Below are 21,520 nucleotides of genomic sequence, written 5' to 3' on the forward strand. Positions count from 1 at the left end.
GCATATTTTTTTTTTAAATAATGTTAGCAGTTACTTAACGTAACCTGTTTATATACTAAAGCAGGAGGGATATGTACTATATATGTAGAAAAACTCGGATTCACGTTAGTTGTTCAATATGTATACAGAAACGATTTCTATAACAGACATTGATACTGGTGTTAAGAGTTTAAAACAGATATTTCTAAATCTTGAATGGGATGCTCAACATGAACTAGTATATGGAAGAGGATATTTTGATGACAACTATTATATACACCTGTCAGCGAAATATAAAAAAGGGTATGAGACTTGCGATTTGTTTTTAGAAAAGCAAATTTGTCCACATGGGTTTGTATCCTTGTTAAGAAAAGTGGAACTGGATACTTATTTAGATCGCTTAAAAGATTATCTTCCATCTGTGCTATATGAAACTGATGTTGATAATGCTGATAAAGAGTCATCAAAATAATTGTATTTTACAAAAATAAAAAAATTCAAAATATATATTGTTTTTTATTTACGTTTTTACTAACGGACAAGATAGTGTCAATTCAACATAAATTTCATTATATGACTTAAACTGAACAAGTGGAAATGATAACACATCATTTTTTGTAAAAACATTGTTATCAACCAAATCTTCTAAGATGGTTGATGAACTATTATACTTCATTTTAAGCGGTTCTGGGAAACATTTAACATTTTTTACTTTTCCAGTTACAGGCATAGTATATAGAATATTTTTGCCATCCAATACAAAGTAATCTTTGCTAACATTTAAGTCTTTACGTCCACGAATAGTAATTATACACACACTACAATAATCGGCAGGTTGGCAAATGTAAAATTGAGATTGTAGTGGCTCTGAGACAATTTCATCAACATTACAGGTTTGAGATGTTAGGTAGTGTTGGTTGAATCTGTTAAGAGGCATTTTTGCACTGAATGATATTTAACAAAAGTTGCAATATTTATGCACTTTATGTGATAACTCCACTTTCCCGCAATTCCTCAATTATTGAAATAATTTCATTGTTGTGTCCGTTATTACCCGCTGCTTGAGAAGCTACTAGCAATCGTAGTCTATCAATCAACTCATTAAAATCATCAAAATATTTGTATTCAATAGGATTTTTATTATAGGACATCAACGTCATTTTTCCACCATTTTTGGAAGATTTCAACGTTAATTTTCCACCACGTTTGGAAGACATTCCCCGCGTAAGCACACCTGATGGTATTGAACCAGATCTAGGACGTATGGGTTCAATTAAGTTAGGTTTTACTATGTAGAGCCACTTGTCTTTTATATCGTTTGGAAATGTACGAATAGGTAAAGCCCTATTATTATTCCTACGGTAAGCATTAGTCCGTTCTATAATATCAACATAGTAGCTTATGTCTTGCTCAGTATACGTAACAGGTTTTTTTAAAAATAACAACTCATAAATTCCGAGAGTACCAGGGTAACTCACTCCTTTTATTCCAATAGTAGACCCATCAAAGTAAATCTCTGAATCTCCAATGAAAAACTTTTTTTCTTTAGGATCGTAGAATATACCCAAAATATGATCATATTTATCTGTCACATCACGCACCATTCCTTCAATAAAATCTCTTGGAAGTGGTGCTGTAAATTGATCAAAATAATCATGCGATACTTCAGGATCGGTTCGATAAAATTGTGAAATAGTATCATCTATAAATTCATTCAATTGTGTTCTGGATTCATAAGGTGTTTCAATCGAATTAGTGGGTTCTGTAGGGCGAGTGCTGGATCCTAATTGTGTGCTGCTTAGTTGAGGTGGTGGTGTCAAAAATGCTATTTTTCTAAAGGCGGATGGATCTCTCTTAATAGGACTTAAGTTTTTACTTCCAAGAAGTTCTTTTTCTGATTGTGGTGTAATAATTTCTTGTTTAACAGATGGTTGTTTTGTTTCCAATGCGGTAAGCAATTCTTTAATCGGTTTAGTAATGGGTGTATAGTTTTTTTCCAACTGTATTTGTGAATCAGTTATACCACTTTTTAAACGTTTATATTTTTGCTTCAAAGCTTGCCTACCTTTAATTAGTTGTTTAGCAAGCTGAGGATCCATTATAACTGAGGAAATATAAGTAAATTATAAAGCTTATATACTAATATACGCATCAAAACCTTTTCTATATCGACCAGATGATATTTGACAATCTTTGTCAATGGTTAGAAAACCAAATTTATCTTTCCAACAGTGAGAACACACATTTTTAAAATCTTGAAAGGACATATCAATATTTACATGATCATCATATATGTGTTTTAAATTTTTCATATCTTGTTTAAAAATTATTAGAAAATTTGCATTATCTCTAATGAGTTGTTTAGGTATTGCTGAATAAGTTTGACATAAATAAAAAGCATCTGTGGATCTATGACGACCAAAGCAGTAGTAACTTTGAATAATTTTTTGATTGCATGAACCTACATCATCAAATATGATAACAGAATTATTTTTTATATCTTCCGGAGCAATGATGTCGTCTACATTACCATATTCCTCATAACCTATTTCTTTAATCGGACTAATTAAAGTTCGCAAATATGCATATTTTGGTTGATGTAAACTTTTAGAATACACATAGATATTTTCAAATCTTAAACCATTAGGATGATCAATTAAAGATAACATAGCATTGGTTTTTCCTGAACCACTAGCCCCAACAATAAGACCTCTTTTAGAATCACCCCCAAACAAACAACCATGTTTTCCCGTTTTAAATTCATCGTTATTATCATGATTTTCAATAGGTAAACGATTCTTTTGTTGAATCATCTTCATAACGTTCAAGTGATAACTGATAGTATAAATAGGTTGTAATATATATATATATATATATATATATATATATATATATATATATATATTTTAATATATATGTATTAAGTACCATAATGGTAAAACGTGCGAAAGTGAAAACACGTCGTATAGGAAAAGGATTAGTCAACAGTCTCATTAACAAACTTCCATTCGAAGCACATATACCTGGATACCGATTTTGTGGTCCTGGAACTCACTTGCAGCAAAGATTAGAGAGAGGGGACGAAGGAATTAATGCATTAGACGCTGCGTGTAAAACACACGACATTGCGTATTCACAATATAAAAATTTAAGTGAAAGACACGAAGCAGATAAAATCTTGGAAAATAAAGCTTGGGAACGGGTAAAATCAAAAGACGCTAAGCTAGGTGAAAAGATTGCAGCTTGGCTTGTAACGACAGCAATGAAAGGTAAACGTAAATTGGGTATGGGATTTTCTAAAAAACCAAAAAAAGGAGGTGCGTTGAAAAAAAAAAGAAACGCATTATTCGAGCTCCCAAGAAAGGTGGTTTTTTACCATTGTTGTTACCATTGCTCGGAGCGTTAGGAGCTGTTGGGGGAGGTGCAGCTGGAATTGCCAAGGCGGTTAATGATGCCAAAGCCGACCGCGAAAAACTTGCTGAACAACAAAGGCATAATTTGGTAATGGAACAAACGGCAAAAAAAGGAGCGGGTTTTTATTTAAGACCATACAAAGGTTACGGAATAAAACGTCGCGGCAAAGGTTTCCGTTTAAAGCCGTATTCAAGAAACTCCCGGTAAAGCTACCTAAACGAGCAATGACTGATGTAGATCTTGTTAAATATGCTGGTTTGTTACATATTCCTCATTTTCGTGGAGTTTTTATGCGTGATTCTGTACCTCATCTAATACGAAAACATGAATCAGGTATAGTAAACCACGATGCTAAAGACGGAAATGGTACACATTGGACTGCATATGCTAAACAAGATACGGTAAGTACTTATTTTGATAGTTATGGAAATTTACCTCCTTCTTCTGAATTAGTACGATATTTTAAAAGTAATGGAAACGTTACTATAGTATATAACTATGATGTCATTCAAAATTTTAATTCTTTTAATTGTGGTCAAAACTGTTTAAGATTTTTATTTAATTACTATAATTAATCATTGAGCATCATTTATACTTGAACCAGCATGTCAGTCACATTCACCCTTACTGGAGAATCATCAATTCTCAGTGATGATTACAATCCTCCGATTTATCTTGATGAGAATTTCAATTATGAAATTGGTGTTGCAAATTTCGACACTTTTAACAGTATTCCAAATGTCGATATATATAATAATGTTTTTGTGTGGGGTAAATTAGTATGAAACCCGATATAAATACAAATAGAATTAGTATTAAAAGTAGTGATTGTAATAATTTTGATGTTGATAATTCTATAGGAAGTTTACTAGGTTTCGATAGAGTTAAACTTACACCAAATAAACTTCATCTATCCACGAATGTGGTAAATATTTTAAAAGTTAATACTATCTGTATTGATTGTAATATTGCTGTTGGATCTTTTTTAAATGGAAAGGCTGTGCATATTATTCATCAATTTTTTCCTCAAGTTCCTAATGGGTATAAAATAGTCGAGCAACCGTTAACCATCTTGTATTATCCTGTAAGCAACAAGACGATAAGCAACATAACTGTACGAGTTTTAGATCAACAAGGAAATTTGGTTAATTTTAATAAAGAGACAATTACTGTTCGGCTACATCTTAGAAAAATTGAGTAAAATGGTTTTGCAGTTTCATCGAAGTAATTATCCCAAACATTCCTATAAAAGACGTCATCTCATTAAAACAATTAGTAGAAGGATAACATCTAAGCTGTTAACATCTCAAAATCGTAAATTTTTGAAATCACTTGGTTATCAAGTTTTAATATAATGAAAATGTTACACGTGTTGGGTCAACCTTTTAGCGATACAACTATTGAAGATTATCAGTATCACACTTATCAACCATATACATCAAATTTTAACTATAATGATGAAATTAGAATTCATATCCAAGATCTAGACGCTTATACTTTACCATGTAACAGCTATATTTACATTGAAGGTCAAATGTTAACCGATAAAAATCAGGTTCCAACAAAATTTCAATTTATTAATAACGGTATTTCATATTTATTTAGAGAATTAAGGTATGAGTTAAACGGTGTTATAATTGATTCTGTACGAAATATTGGTTTAATTTCAACTTTGAAAAATTATTTGTCTCTTAATGAAAATCAGAGTAAACTATTACAAAATGCTGGATGGTTTCCAAAAGGAGATAAACTGGTAATTGATAACCATGGGAATTTTAACGTATGCATACCGTTAAAAATTTGGTCCGGATTTTTCGAAGATTTTTAAAAAATTATAATAAACATGAGGCAAGAATTAGTCTTAATACGAGACAAAGATGATATTGATGCTATTATTGCTACAGATGAAACAGAAAAACCAAAAATTGCAATTAATAAACTATATTGGAATGTACCTCATATTTTACCTAATATTAGCGAACAATTGCGATTAAACAAAATAGTTCGTAGTAACATAGAACTACCTATTAAATTTAGAAGTTGGGAGTTGGTTGAGTATCCCACTTTAAATAATTCAACACGTCATACTTGGCCAGTAAAAACAACTACAAAGCTAGAAAGTCCTCGACACATTGTAGTGGCTTTCCATGATGGTCGAAAAGGAAAAATGCTGAAAGATATGAGTAAATTTGATCACTGCAATCTAACAAATATCCGTATGTTTCTTAATTCGGAGCGATATCCTTATCAAGATCTCAACTTAGATTTTGACACTAACCGTTTTGCAACGTTGTATGAAATGTTTGCCAATTTCCAAGAATCTTATTATCATATTCAAACTAATCAACCAATATTTAGTCCAGAAGAATTTAAAAAGAATGCCCCTATAGTACATACTGATTGTTCAAGACAAAAAGAAATAATTCAAAGTGGCTCTGTTGTTTTGAGAATAGAATTTGAAACTAGTAAATCTGTAGGAAACAATGTTTCCGCTTATTGCTTGATATTACATGAAAAAGAATTCTCTTACAATCCTTTAACTAAAATTGTGAGACAGCAATAAAAGGTCTGCATCATAGTCAAAATGTTAGTTGTTAAAATGAATCTGGTAATAGACGTTCAAGGGTTTAAGATAGAAAATAACAAATTTGTAGTGAAAGAACTTGCTGCTTTTAATGGAACACAAATTTGTCATTATGTATTCAAGTCTCCGTTTCCCATTAGAATGTTGTCTTGCGATTTACACAGACAGGCAACTTGGTTAACAAGAAATCATCACTGCATTGATTGGAATTTTGGTTTTACACCCCTTTATCATTTTGCAAATATTTTAAAGGATATTACACAAAACGCTAATGCAGTTTACGTCAAAGGTTTAGAAAAGAAAAATTATTTAAAAAAATACATTACTGTTCCTTTATACGAATTGGATGAACAACCATCATTAGAAGTTAAGGAACCTGCTTGTTTTTATCATAATAGTGAAAAATGTATTTGTGCTTTATCTAATGCATTTTGGTTGTATAATACTTTTTTAATGCAAAAATAAAAATATATATTACATTATTTTTGTTTTATTTCTTAGTTATAAATATTGTAAAACAACCAATTAGTACTAAAATCATTTATTCAAACAAAAATTACATAGTATACGGTTTAATTTTTCTGTGAAATTTACTTAAGTGTAGTTTACTAAATGATTTAAACATTATTTGCTTGTTTTCGAATTGTTTTATTTTTTCTTTTAGTTCTTTAATTTTTTTCATAAATTCCTCCAATTCTTGTTTAAACGATATGTTGTGTTGGAATGAAAACTACAAAATAAAATATATTATTTATTTATTGTATTTACATTAATTTACAGTATCTACCCCCTCATCTTCAAAACAGTGTTTGGGTAGAACATCTTTGAGTTGATGTAAAAAATCGGTCAGCCCTAGATTTTTTATTTTTTTTAAAAAGCAACACATGCATATTACATCAGTTAAATAATCTTCGCAGATTCTGGCTCCCGTATGATATTTTGCTGATTTTGCATTACACTCTTCTACCGTATATCTTCTTATTCTTATGGTAGCTCGTTCAGCTTCGTATTCAAAATCGTATGCCTTTTCATTAAAAACCCACTGCAAATTTCGGACAGCTTCAGCTAAGTTGAGAGTTTTTGTACCATCTAAACACGCATCCATGACTAAATTCTAAAATTAATAATGTTAGCAACAATATTGATTGAAAAATATTTATTACCTTTCTGATATCACGACGAACAAAATTTTACTAATCTACTGAACATTATTTACTGTTTAACTTATATTACGACGAACTAAATGTTACTAAAGATCACTTTTACAATCCTCAATTTATGTAGTTTACATTTTAAACACTGCGCATGCCTAAGTTGCTGCGTAGAGGTGACCTTTATTTACATAAATAAAAAGTAAGTACATTTGATGTTTAAGAACATTAACAGGTTAATAGCAATGGAGTGTTGTCACAAAGCTAAATTAATGGCTCAACATCCGAGAAAACCTTTGTACAAGTTTACTGAAGCAGAATTAGAAAACTTTACCCTACCATACTTTAGAAAATGTGTGGAACCGTTGGAATTACTTCGATCTTGGTATAAATTACCCACAAAAGCAGTTCAAGATTTTGAAGTTCAGACTCGTCTGCCATGTTTTGTACATTTTAATCGCCCCGAGTGGAGAACAGAGCTTGAAGGTACAGCACCGGCCCAATCCAGTTGTCATTTATGTAAGTCTGCGCTTGAAAATTTAAAAAACATGTATAACAGTGTAATAAATAATTAAGAAGGTATTATTTTTTTAAAAAGAGTTTTATTATACTAATAACCTATCCTAACCTTAACTGTCACCCTGACTTGGAACTAGATCATGACATGACCTTTAATGTCATTCACGTGACCTTGAACTTGATCTTTTCGTGACCTTGAACTTGACCTTAACAGGGCCTTTAATTTGACCTTTACGTGACCTTGACCTCGACCTTAACCTTTGCGTGGCCTTGACCTTTACGCGGCCTTGACATTCACATGACCTTGACATTGATCTTTTTGTGACCTTGAACTTGATTTTAACAGGACCTTTAATTTGACCTTTACGTGACCTTGAACGTAACCTTCGCGTGACCTTGAACTTGATTGACCTTGATTAAAAACGGTTTCCCCCACCACATTTTGCACCAGGAATGGTATAGAATATCTACTTACGAAATCGGTTGAAAATTAATAATTCGTGTTTTCTAATTGCTAAACGATCAGAACTAACATTTTGTGAGCAAATTTTGCAATTTATTTTTTTTAATATATAATATAATAGATATCCCGTCACGTAGATTCCCGAACAGGTCTCTAGGGTGGGCTGTACATAAATAATTTTTGTGTGACAAGATTTAGTATTCACCACATCAGAATGATTTATCCCTTGATCGTCAAGACCTAGGCTATCTATTACTTCATCACTATCCGCTGGATTTCTTTCAAGTTCTATTTACGCAGAGTTTGAATCCAGTTCTAATCCATCTACTTCATCATCTTCACAATTTGCTCCTTCGGTGTGGTTAATAAGTTTTATATGCATATTATGCATATAAAATATGCATAAAAGAATGAAAATTACTCAAAGTAATAAGTATCTATAAATGTTGAATTGTATTTCGGTATTTGCAATTATTTTGATAAAGTAAATTTATTTGTGTTTATGTAGAGAGGGGGTTGGCTTCGGACTATCCATTAGCCACAGATCGTAATAATTACGATTTTATTGTAGTCTACTGATTTAAATTGACAAAATTAAGAAAAAAGAATCGTGAAACTATATTTCATACTCTTAAGTTAAGGAAGTAGGTATGCTGTTAAACCTATTATAAGGCAGAGAAGGTCTATTAGCAGTACAACAAAAAATTCTTTCAAATGTCTAATTTTCTTTTTCCCAGGAATTCAATTAACAGGTCAAATAAAGCAATTAAAAAGATAAATTGACTGGACCTGAGATATTTAGATTATACAGTTTTGATATTAGTAATTTTATTTACTTTGGATTGTTTTTGAGATAAGTAACACTTCACAGACTTTTATTAATTTCATAATTGTGTTATTCTATATCAAACCCAATTTTATAGAATTATTATAAAAATACAACCTACTTAGGATTATACTTCAAGGTAAAGTGCATGGGAAAAGAGGTCCAGGACGAAGAAGAATATCCTGGCTGCATAACCTGTGAAAATGGTTTAACTTAACCACTACCAGACTTTTCATGGCAGCAGTCAACAAAGTCAGAATAGCCATGTTAGTGTCCAACATCCGTAACGGATAGGCACCATAAGAAGAAGAATTGAATTATAAAAATATTTACTTTAACTTACTTTTGGTTGAGGATTGTAGCCTTCACGATGTCGTACTACAGAAAAAAGATTTTCTAGTGGATCTTGATTCACTCTGAATGTAAAAAAATTTAAATCCTTCCATTTTTAAGTCCTCCCAATGCTTTAATATGGAAGTAATAGTCCATTGAAATCCATCCAAGCAGTAAATATTTTTTCTTTCTGGTCTCCTTCCATAACCCTTAATTCTTTGAAAAGAACAATTTCGTTTTTGAGAGTGTCATACATTTATATATAGACAAACCCTGTCGGTAAACATTTGAATCTGCTAACGTTTTGCTGTTTAGGGAATTAAACAAGCAATTTATTTACTTAAAAAAATCGGCCGTATGTTTTGCCGACTGGCTCTTTATTTGACCCAAATCATGAGCCATGCGGATAGCTTCCGCCACAGAAGAACTAAAAACCTGGGCTGCCAATTTTACCCGCATCTTTTGAAACGTATTTGGGTATACGTGTTTGGTGGTTATCTTGATCATATACCTAGATACAATACTTTTCTGATCTACTTCGAAAGTTTGGACAAAGTCATTCCAGTTTATTTGGTTATTATTTGAAAAATTTGGAGTTTTTTATTCATGAAATTGTTCCTTAATGATTTAACACGTTAAGCGCTTTGTGTATAAAATATATACACAGTAGTCGGGTCCAGGGCGCCGTGTGTATAGATTTTATTCACGAGGCATAGCTGTATTGTAGGCCGTGTGTACACTTTATTTGTGTGATTTCTGCACAGTTAACTTAGGTATCTTATGGGATATGTATTGGTGCGGCGCTGCATTACATCATATCAAATTGGTAGATAAATTGTTTTTGTCAATAATTTTTTTTACAGTTTTGTTGGGACGTTTTTATTACAGTAAAAAATTATTAATTTTAAAGTAAAGTATCTATGTTTGTACTGATAATTTGTTTATTGTGTACAAATTACAAATTAGGTAAAAGTAGTTCAAAATAAAACAAATTTACACATTCTAAAAACAAAAAAAAAGTTTATAAAAAACATTTCAGTAGATACTGACATCAAATAAAAACTCGTAAATAAACAAATATTAAATGAGAATTCAAAAAGCAGTCTATACAAATAGGTGGTTTGTCCGGACATGCTGGACAGATAGATATCACTTGTTTGCTGTGAGCAGCTGCATATGTTCTGTTATGTTGTCCTGCTAAACGAGTGTAACATATTTTACACCGCTTCCGTTTTTCTGTCGCCTTCAGTTCATGTTTTTCTAGTCTATTATTGTCTGTAGTTGCAGAAATATTGTCGACGCCTAGTAACTGCAAACACAAATTTTCTCTAAATGTTGTAATTGACATACGGCTATCACGTACTGAATTATGTAAAATCCAGGCATTAACTACAGCAGTACCTGTTAAGGCCTCAACTGCAATTTTTCTGAACCATTTAATTGTTTTTCGTAAAGCAGTAGAGTAGGATGACATCTGGTCCGACACGTCAATAAATGCCAACTGCCACTGGATTTTCCTTGCGGTTACTTCGTAATGTGCCGACCAAATGTGTACTATTTGCAATTAGTTCTTTAGCTAATCCGACGCTATTATACCAATTATCAGCGAACAGTTTACGGCCATCTGCCAGAAGTCCATCCATAAGTTTGTGTTTCTTCTCTTTTATATATTGACGAAATGATATTCGTCCTCGAAAAGGAATCGTGCTTTCGTCAATACATACGTTTTCACCGGGTTCCATGCACATTTTGAAATTTTTATTTAGAATATCAAGTAGGGGTTGAACTTTATACAGCCTACTTCCTGGAGGACACTCCTCATTATTGGAGAAATGCCACATTTGTAGTAGTAGCTCAAAGCGATTTCGGCTTATAACACTTGAAATTTTATTTTTGTAGAGCAAAGATCCTTTCCAATAATCTTTTAGGGTTGGTTTTCGATCGAGTCCCATCCAGAGGATGACTCCTAAAAATTTCTTTCATTTCTGCTGTATCTGTTGGAGTCCATTCATTTATTCTTGATTGTGGACCAATGGTTTCGTTCGTAATTTTTTCTACAATTTTTTGATCAGCATAAATATTTGTCTGAAAAACCATTAGTTCAAATATCTCATCAGTTACGAATTGTTGAAATGAGTCTAATTCAGTTTTACCTTGAATTTAAATGGTTATTTCATCAGGAACTCCTACATGTTTATTGAAAACTAAATTTTTAAAATTTTTAATGATTGGTCCCCACACTTGTGGTACATTTTCAGGAACATTGACATCTGAATTCGAGGAACATGCATGATTTGTAGTTGATGCAACTTTTCGTCTTTTCACTTGAAGAACTTCTTCCTCTGATTGTGAATCGGAATTTTCAATTTTTTCATTTTCGGTATAATCGGGATCATCATCAGGAATCGGCAGGAAATGGCTCTATACCGCTCGTATCTGATTCAGAATCAACTAATTCTTCATCACTCATGTCCATATTGTTTATCTCTTATAAACATTCCTCCATCAGTAGTTCCAGTCTTTGCGTTTCTACTTTCTCACGTTTGTAAGACATCTTGTTACAACATATACTGCTATTTCTCGCTCAAGAACACAGTTCAGAACAAACGTAGAACCCAAACTATAATACAACAATATGCTGTGCCCTATAAAATATTTTTCGGACCAAACGTACATGTGCCCAATGTTAGTCGTGGACGCCCAAATTGTAGGTCCACAACTGTCGCTTGTAATATACTTCCCCGGTAGATAAAACAGGAGTTGGAAGGGTTTTTTGCAGATCAAAAACAGCAACTTGCTCAACCCCTCGAGATATTCTTGCTTCTTTTATGACGTCTTTCTTTTTCTTACTAACTGCTTCAATCAACTCTTCTTAAGTGGAGGTCATGTTCGGCTTTTATTGTTTGTTGCTCATTAGTGTCTTTCACAACTTTGATTTTAACTTGATATTCATCACACACAGAACATGTGTCTTTATGAGGGGGGTGGAATAAGAGGTGACTAAACTTTGAGCTGAAAATATCTCGGAATTTAAAGTTGGACATAGGCTGCACATTCTTACACGTGCATTCAGTTCTATATTGCTCTTACATTGCAGCCTTAGTTAGCCATGGAGCTAAATAACGAAGTTGTGAATCACGACGGCAATAATGGCTTTCGTATGTTGGAAATTTGGCTATAAATTCACTAAAAAATGCTTCAATATCTGGTTTCGTTTTATTCGCTGGAGGATGCTTTCCACTTTTGCACTGTTGTGATGTGCCATATTCCTGTTTTCTTTTCGAAGCATTTGTGATAGACCCGTCGCAAATGTCGAAAGTCTCTTGAAAACACTTTTTACATACAACTTGGTCGATACCATTTGCATCACTTAGTCTATAGACTCTAGTGTTTGTTTTACGAGATTGTTCTGTTTTGGTGTACTTTCTACTGACATCTTTGAATTCAATTTGCCTACAAAGAAAAGCATTTTTTTCTCCCCAAGTCAACTTATAGTAACCTCTAAAAATTTCTTTCCTTCTTTCAAATCCTATTACACTTAAACATATTAACTTACATACACATGAGTTTACAGAGCAGGTCCTTTCAGGAACTGTTTTACCTGTTGCTGATACATACTCTTCACCTTGTTGTCTTTTAGTTTTCCTGATTACTTTCTTATCTTCCTCTGCCTCCTGTTATCTTCTTTAGTTTTTCGAATATTTTCATCAAGAAGTTCCCTTTTTTTTCTTGTGTGTGTGTGTGTGTGTGTGTGTTTGGTGAGTTGGCTTGGAAACTAGTCCTTTAGCCACAGAATTGTAATGTAAGATATTAGTTTTTAAATAATGTAACCAACTTTAAATAAAAAGTTACATATTAGTTCGTATACTTCTCTAATATCTAAGGAGAGTAAATGGGTGATGTTTATGGGAGTCTGAATTTTAAGTTCTGATAGTTTTGAATACAGCTGATCTGTTTCATACCTATGTTTATCGCACTTAAAAAGAATATGGTTGATGTCACATTGTGATATATTATCGCATGAGCATACCCCAGAAGGGATAATATTTAACTAAGCCAATGCACCGTGATTAGTTTTCAGTCGAGTAATTGTGGCTGTCAACTTCTTTGGCATTGCATATTTGAAAATATAGTCAACATCTTGTGGTAGGGTAGGGTGGATAGTATAATATTGATTATTTGAATTCGTTGCTATGTTTTTCCATTTTTCTTTCCAATTTATAAAAATTTTGTTATAATAATGTTGTTGTAAGTCCTCCAATGTAAATATGGGAATATAGAGTCCAACATGGGTCGCATCTTTAGCAAGCTGGTCAACCAGTTCATTTCCCTCGATACCTATATGACTTTTAACCCAAATAACTGTAATATCTTTACTATATATTTTATTTTTAATAGCACAAAGAATATTATTTCTTTTATGTTGAGTCATATCTGAGTTTAATCCTTTAATGACCGATAATGAATCTGATAATATTACTGCTTTATTTAAATTGTGTGAATCTAGCCAATCTAATGCTTTTTCGATAGCTACCGCTTCAGCAGTATATATTGAACAATGTGATGGAAGTTTAATTTTCAAAGATTCGCTTTTATGTGGAATGTAAACTGCGCAACCTGTGGCACTATCCTCTTTTTTGGAACCATCGGTATACATTATTACGTGATCATTATAGTCACTCAATATGGATCTAAGTAAGACAAAGTTTATTTGTGGGGATTCTGTGTACTTTGGTATAATGACTTTTGGTTTATTTAATGTTACCTGAAAATTAGCTTTATATATTGGTAATCTTTTTTCTTTGCCATAGATATTAGGATACTCATTAGTTTCTAAGAAAGCATCAGCAAGTGGAGGAGAATTTTTTATGCGCCAGTATTTATTTGAGAGGTTTTCAATAGATAACTCATACAGTTGACTAAGTAGATTATTATTATTTAATCTTAGCTTCAGGATATGTTTAATTGCCATAATTTCTCGACGATTTTGAAGAGGTATTTCATTACTTTCAGCAAGTAGTACAGGGCAAGGAGTAGACTTCATGGTGCCCAAGCATATTCTTAGACATTTAAACTGAATGCGGTCTACAGTTAATAAGTGTGTGTTACTGGCGGCACCATACAGAATGCAACCATAGTCTACAATAGATCGCACGTAGGCTCTGTAAAACATCAATGCAACTTTGGGGTCAGCACCCCATCTTCGATTAGTAACACATTTAAGAATATTAATACCTTTTTCACACCTACTTTTTATATATTCCACATGTTTTGACCATAAGAGTTTGGGATCAAGAAGAATGCCAAGATATTTGTATTCTTTGACAATAGGTATATCATATCCAGACAACTTTATTTTGTCAGGCGTACGAATCCTATGTCTAGTGAATATCATTGTGGCTGATTTGTCAGGGGAAATGGTCAGTCCATGATTTTGTTTACTCAGTTATTAACGTTTTGCATGATGAATTCCAGAGCCTCCAGGCAGTCAGTATACGAGTTACGCTCTGTATAGATGCATATGTCATCAGCGTATTGGATGCAATTGATTGTGTTGTCAAAAATGCCATGAATACTTGCTGAAAATATGTTGAACAATAACGGACTTAAAACTGATCCTTGTGGAAGACCTGTATGAGCAATTCTAGGACCGTGTAGTTGGTTTAAATGATCTTTAATATATATAACACGATTATTATAAAGATGAACAATATTAGTCGCTATATTTTGAGGTAATCCTATATCATATAGTTTTTTGTGTAAAATGGTTAAATTAACAGAATCATATGCCCCTTTTAGGTCTAAAAACAAACAAGCAAGATAATTGTTTCTGGAAAACGTTATTTGAATGTCGGTAACTAAATGTGATATTGCATCCAGTGTACCAACACTAGCCCTAAATCCATATTGTGTACTTGGAAGGATACTATAATGTTCTATAAGCCATTCTAATCGAGTCTTAATAAGTCTTTCAAATGTCTTGCATATGCAAGACATTAATGATATCGGTCTGTAAGAAGAGGAGAGTGTTTTATCTTTATTAGGTTTAAGAATTAAACAAATAACTATTTCTTTCATATGATCCACATATCTTCCATTGAAAAGCCAATCGTTGAAAATTGTTAGTAAACTTTGTTTAGCTATAAGAGGTAATTCATATATTATGTTATAAGTAATTTGATCGCGCTCCGGAGCCGAGGACTTTGAAGACTTGAGTGCAGCCTCAAATTCTATCATATCAAAACTTTCCTGGAAAATATTGTATTTGCAAGTTTTACTGTTATCCTGAATAGGAAGGTCAACATATGGCGGAGCAAATTTGTCGAGCAACTCTTCTATTAGTTCATTTGGCAGGGGATATCGTCTTGTACGGTAATTTTTATTCACTAGTTTATTAACAAAATTCCAAATTTTACTGATGGGAGTATTTTTGTTTAAAGTATTTACAAAGTTAATCCACGAACTTTTTTGTTTGTTTGTAAAGAGGAGTTTACTTTTGGCTTGAATTTGTTTGTATTTAATATAGTTTTCAAAATTTGATGCTTCAATGTATCTTTTGTAAGCAACTTTTTGTGAAATGATCATATTTTTGCATTCATAATCCCACCAGACTGGAATTCGAGATTTTGGCTGAAAGGAATTTTTGATATTCATAGAAAATGAGGCAGCATCGTCAATTGTCTTTAACAGGAAGTCAAAACGTTCCGCTGAAGTGATATTATCGGTTATATTTTCGGATAATGTTTTTTCTATATGACCTTTAAAGATATTCCAGTTTGCTGAAGACTCTTTCCATTTAGATGAAGGAATTATTGTACATGGGTGATAGTCCAAGTCGATAGTGATTACTATAGGTAAGTGAGTTGAACCCAGAGTATCGGGAACAGGATCCCATGTGGTGTATCCAATTAGATTTGGTGTAACAAGGGATAGATCCACCATTGATGGAAGTTCATTAGGTCTTGTTACTTTGGTCGGTCTACAGTCGTTTAGCAGAACTAAATTACTGTTATCTAGCGCGTCTACTATACACTTGCCCTGAGCGGAATCCTTCAAGGAACCCCACCTACTGTGGTGTCCATTGAAGTCCCCACCAATGACAACCCTACCACTAAATTGAGTTAAAAGCTTTTCCCAATCTCTATTATTGACTATTACTTTGGGTGGTTTATAAATACAAACGATTACCAATTTAATTTGTTCTATAAAAACTGCACACGTTTCAATACCTTTATTAAAGTTTTTCTTTACAATAATTTCAGTAAAACAAAGGTTATTTGATATGAGGATGGCTACACCACCGTAACCATTAGGTCTATCGCTTCTGATAACGTTGTAACCTGTTAAACCAAAATTTTTATTTTTAGAAAGCCATGTTTCATTAAGCAGAATGACATCAACAACATTGTGCTCGAGATAATTAAGTAAACTAGGTTTATGTTTATTTATAGATTGACAGTTCCACTGCAGTATGTTAAATGTCCTGTTGTTCCCCATCGCTTTCAATATCTGTTAGGTTGTTCAACATTTTTTCAATTTCTTCTTTTGTATTTTTTTGTAAGTTAGGTAAAAATATTTTAGGGTTAATTTTCTTGATGATATTTTCTATCAAGGCTGGAATTTCATTGATTATTTTACATTCTATTTTTTCTTTATACGCCATAAACTCGTCCCTGTAGGGATTAGGGATTATAGGTTGGGATGAGGTGTTTGTAGCATTGGGAAATCTTGGGAAAGTTGGTGTCTTTTTGATCGCAGTAGGAGAGATAGCTTTACGCTTGTTTCTTGTTTTTTTAATGGTAGGTACATAGGATTGATTTTGATTTGTACCTTCAGGGATGTTAGGGGTTAAGGCGGGGAAATTTTGTATAGTATTGAGGATATCGAATCTATTATTTGTAGTTACCTTGGCGTATGAAGGATTGTTAGCTATGGTTTCTGCCTCTTTAAAGGTAGTGTTTTCTAAAGCCATTATTGATTTTATTTTGTATTGGTGTTTAAATGCAGGACACTGTTTAGAGAGTGAGTTGTGTTCAGTGGAGTTGCAATGTAAACAAAATAGAGAGTTAGTGCATGTTTCATTATTATTATGAGTTTGACTACATTTTTTACAACGATTTGATGTTGATTTGCATTGCCGAGCAGTGTGACCGAAACGAAAGCAATTAAAACACTGAACAACCGGATATATATATTGTTCAACATTAAACCTAACCAAGTCTAAATTAACAGTCTTAGGAATGCTATTTCCTTCAAATGTCAAAATGACCATCTGGCGAGGTACAAGAATTGTTTCATTATCCGAATCAATTATTTTCCGTTTTAACCTTTTTACTTCGACAACATTTTTATCTGAAACAATATTTTCTAAAATATACTTTTCATCCAAAAACGTATCGACTTCCCTAATAATTCCCTTCTTTTGAGTAAAAAATGATGGAATATACGCTACAATACGTTAATGGCTGATTTTGGTCCTCGTTTGTATACCCAATTCGCGTAAGCATGAGACCTAAAACAACGTCCGTTTCGCGAGCGCTCCGTAATGTAATGGAGCGCCACCCGGGAGTCGTCGAAAATAGCAATTTCGCCATAAGCGCTGTCGTACCATTGAGGATAGCGTTCTCTTCACAATTATATACTATATCGACCATCACTTGCTGTGGCAGAATCATCGCCATCATGATTTTTCTAAAGTCCTCATAGTCTGAATTAGTAACAGGTGCATTTACAAGTTTGGCAAGTGGTTCAGATTTATTCGAGTTAATTTCCATGGTCTGACATACTTGCGCTATATCGACACTTGACAGCGAAAAAACTGGAAATACAAATTGCGAATCGTATAGCACTGACAGCATATTAAATTTAGGCAAAATTGACAAAAATAGGCTTAAATTAACTGGATTCGAATGGTTAACCCACCTAACATTATTATTTCCATAAATGGGTCCAGCACCAAATTGTAAGCGTAGTCGTTTCCTTTCAGAGAATCTCTCCATCCACTCACGCAAGGCAAGATTATCACGTAGTATGAATTCCTGAGTAACACGATGAAAATCATGCAAATCAGGGTGCATGACAAGAGGTATGACGTCAAGCTGTGCTTGGCGAATCGGAGCAAACCGTTCAGCATTATCGAGTACAAGAGTCGACATTCCATCTTTAACAATACGTTCCAAATTCTTACTAAACCCTAAATATACCGGATCCATGATACTACGAATTCCACATATTATTTTTTGTTTTACACGAATAATCCGATAGAACTCTTTTGTTGTTCCCTCGATAAGATGGTGCAACCCCTTAATAAAACCAGGGTATGTTGACTGATCCGATGTACTACTCTTCAACGCGCGCTGTCGAGCAACCGCTAAACACCATTCACCCTGCGCATCAAACTCAAAGTCCAATTCTACGTCCATGGTTTCTACCTCAGCCGGTTTTTCAATTTGCATATCCGCCACTTCCATTAATTCTAAATTAGCATTCGATGCTACAGTCTGTCCTGAAGATATTATTATCGATAATGCGTCAACCAAATCTTGTATCGAAAATAGAGGCTTCGCGGCTTTTACTTCTTCGCTGACTAGTTTGTCACCTTCGTTGACGTTAACATCTGCTTTTGCGTTACTCGACTTTGCAATATCTTCCGTTTTTGTCTCAGTTACACTAACATACTCGCCCGCTTTCTTTTCAGCTTCTGGTTCCTTCTCAACCTCCACACCTTTGGCACTCTCCGGTTGAATAGTTTCTTCATTGGTAACTTTCTTTAGTGGGCCAGCTGCGTTTTTCTTCCTTATATCCTTAATAAGCTCATGTTAAAATGACCATCTGGCGAGGTACAAGAATTGTTTCATTATCCGAATCAATTATTTTCCGTTTTAACCTTTTTACTTCGACAACATTTTTATCTGAAACAATATTTTCTAAAATATACTTTTCATCCAAAAACGTATCGACTTCCCTAATAATTCCCTTCTTTTGAGTAAAAAATGATGGAATATACGCTACAATACGTTAATGGCTGATTTTGGTCCTCGTTTGTATACCCAATTCGCGTAAGCATGAGACCTAAAACAACGTCCGTTTCGCGAGCGCTCCGTAATGTAATGGAGCGCCACCCGGGAGTCGTCGAAAATAGCAATTTCGCCATAAGCGCTGTCGTACCATTGAGGATAGCGTTCTCTTCACAATTATATACTATATCGACCATCACTTGCTGTGGCAGAATCATCGCCATCATGATTTTTCTAAAGTCCTCATAGTCTGAATTAGTAACAGGTGCATTTACAAGTTTGGCAAGTGGAAAAAACTGGAAATACAAATTGCGAAGCGTATAGCACTGACAGCATATTAAATTTAGGCAAAATTGACAAAAATAGGCTTAAATTAACTGGATTCGAATGGTTAACCCACCTAACATTATTATTTCCATAAATGGGTCCAGCACCAAATTGTAAGCGTAGTCGTTTCCTTTCAGAGAATCTCTCCATCCACTCACGCAAGGCAAGATTATCACGTAGTATGAATTCCTGAGTAACACGATGAAAATCATGCAAATCAGGGTGCATGACAAGAGGTATGACGTCAAGCTGTGCTTGGCGAATCGGAGCAAACCGTTCAGCATTATCGAGTACAAGAGTCGACATTCCATCTTTAACAATACGTTTCAAATTCTTACTAAACCCTAAATATACCGGATCCATGATACTACGAATTCCACATATTATTTTTTGTTTTACACGAATAATCCGATAGAACTCTTTTGTTGTTCCCTCGATAAGATGGTGCAACCCCTTAATAAAACCAGGGTATGTTGACTGATCCGATGTACTACTCTTCAACGCGCGCTGTCGAGCAACCGCTAAACACCATTCACCCTGCGCATCAAACTCAAAGTCCAATTCTACGTCCATGGTTTCTACCTCAGCCGGTTTCTCAATTTGCATATCCGCCACTTCCATTAATTTTAAATTAGCATTCGATGCTACAGTCTGTCCTGAAGATATTATTATCGATAATGCGTCAACCAAATCTTGTATCGAAAATAGAGGCTTCGCGGCTTTTACTTCTTCGCTGACTAGTTTGTCACCTTCGTTGACGTTAACATCTGCTTTTGCGTTACTCGACTTTGCAATATCTTCCGTTTTTGTCTCAGTTACACTAACATACTCGCCCGCTTTCTTTTCAGCTTCTGGTTCCTTCTCAACCTCCACACCTTTGGCACTCTCCGGTTGAATAGTTTCTTCATTGGTAACTTTCTTTAGTGGGCCAGCTGCGTTTTTCTTCCTTATATCCTTAATAAGCTCATGTTCAATTAGAGAATTTGCGCAAGTATAAGTTCTAAAAATTACTTTTACCTTATTTCTGCCAACAGTTTTAATGTCTAGTACTTCTTCTTCTACGGCACTACAGCCCAAAATGAGCCTTGGCCTCCTTTATTTTTTGCCTCCACCCTTGTCTGTCTGTGGCTGCTCTTCTCCATACACGGACTCCTAAAAGTGCTTGTGCGTCGCTGCTTACTGTGTCTTCCCAGCGCTTTCTTGGCTTTCCAACTGGTCTCTTTCCCTGCATTCTGGCGTTCAGTGCTCGTTTTGGTAGCCTATCCTCTCCCATTCGTATCACATGTCGGGCCCATTGCAATCTTTGTATTCTAATGAAGTCTGACAGGGGTGTTTCCTTATACAGTTGATAGAGCCCGCTGCTATATCGAATTCTGAAGATTCCGTTTTCCCTCACAGGTCCTAGTACTCTCCTCAGCACTTTTCTTTCGAATGTGTCGAGTTTGTCTTTGGATGTTTCTTTCAGGACCCATGCTTCGCTGCCATAACATGCTATTGGCCGAATTAAAGTTTTATAGATTCTCATCTTTGTATTTCGGTGGACACTTTTAGACCGAAATATATGGGAGAGGGCAAAATAAGCTTTGTTTGCCTGCGTTATCCTTTTTCGTATTTCTCCATCCTCTGCTCCATCGGCATATATTTCTACTCCCAGGTATGTAAACTTTCCAACCGTTTCAATGTCATCTTCATGCATAATGTTTTGTGGGATTATATTTCTTCTCGTCTGTACCATTATTTTTGTTTTTTCTGTGTTAATTTCCAGACCTAGCCTTTTCGTTTGTATTTTTGTAATGTCTAGTACATCGTGTTTAAAATATTGGTTTTTAAATAGATAATGACCGACACGTACTGGTGATAAACGGGACAAGTTTTTGTCTGTAGATTCTACAAAGACATTATAATACC

The 21,520-nt window shown here is 33.9% G+C and overlaps 1 protein-coding gene across 1 annotated transcript; it reads left to right on the top strand.

Annotated features, from left to right (window-relative positions):
• The first annotated feature begins 5,236 nt into the window (after positions 1–5,236).
• On the top strand, positions 5,237–5,956 carry LOC140431179 (uncharacterized). Its single transcript, XM_072519094.1, has one exon. It carries the CDS (start codon positions 5,237–5,239, stop codon positions 5,954–5,956), a length of 720 nt encoding a protein of 239 aa, XP_072375195.1.
• Positions 5,957–21,520: the final 15,564 nt, after the last annotated feature.

The sequence above is a fragment of the Diabrotica undecimpunctata genome, unplaced genomic scaffold (assembly GCF_040954645.1).
Source record: "Diabrotica undecimpunctata isolate CICGRU unplaced genomic scaffold, icDiaUnde3 ctg00000592.1, whole genome shotgun sequence".
Taxonomy (NCBI): domain Eukaryota; kingdom Metazoa; phylum Arthropoda; class Insecta; order Coleoptera; family Chrysomelidae; genus Diabrotica; species Diabrotica undecimpunctata.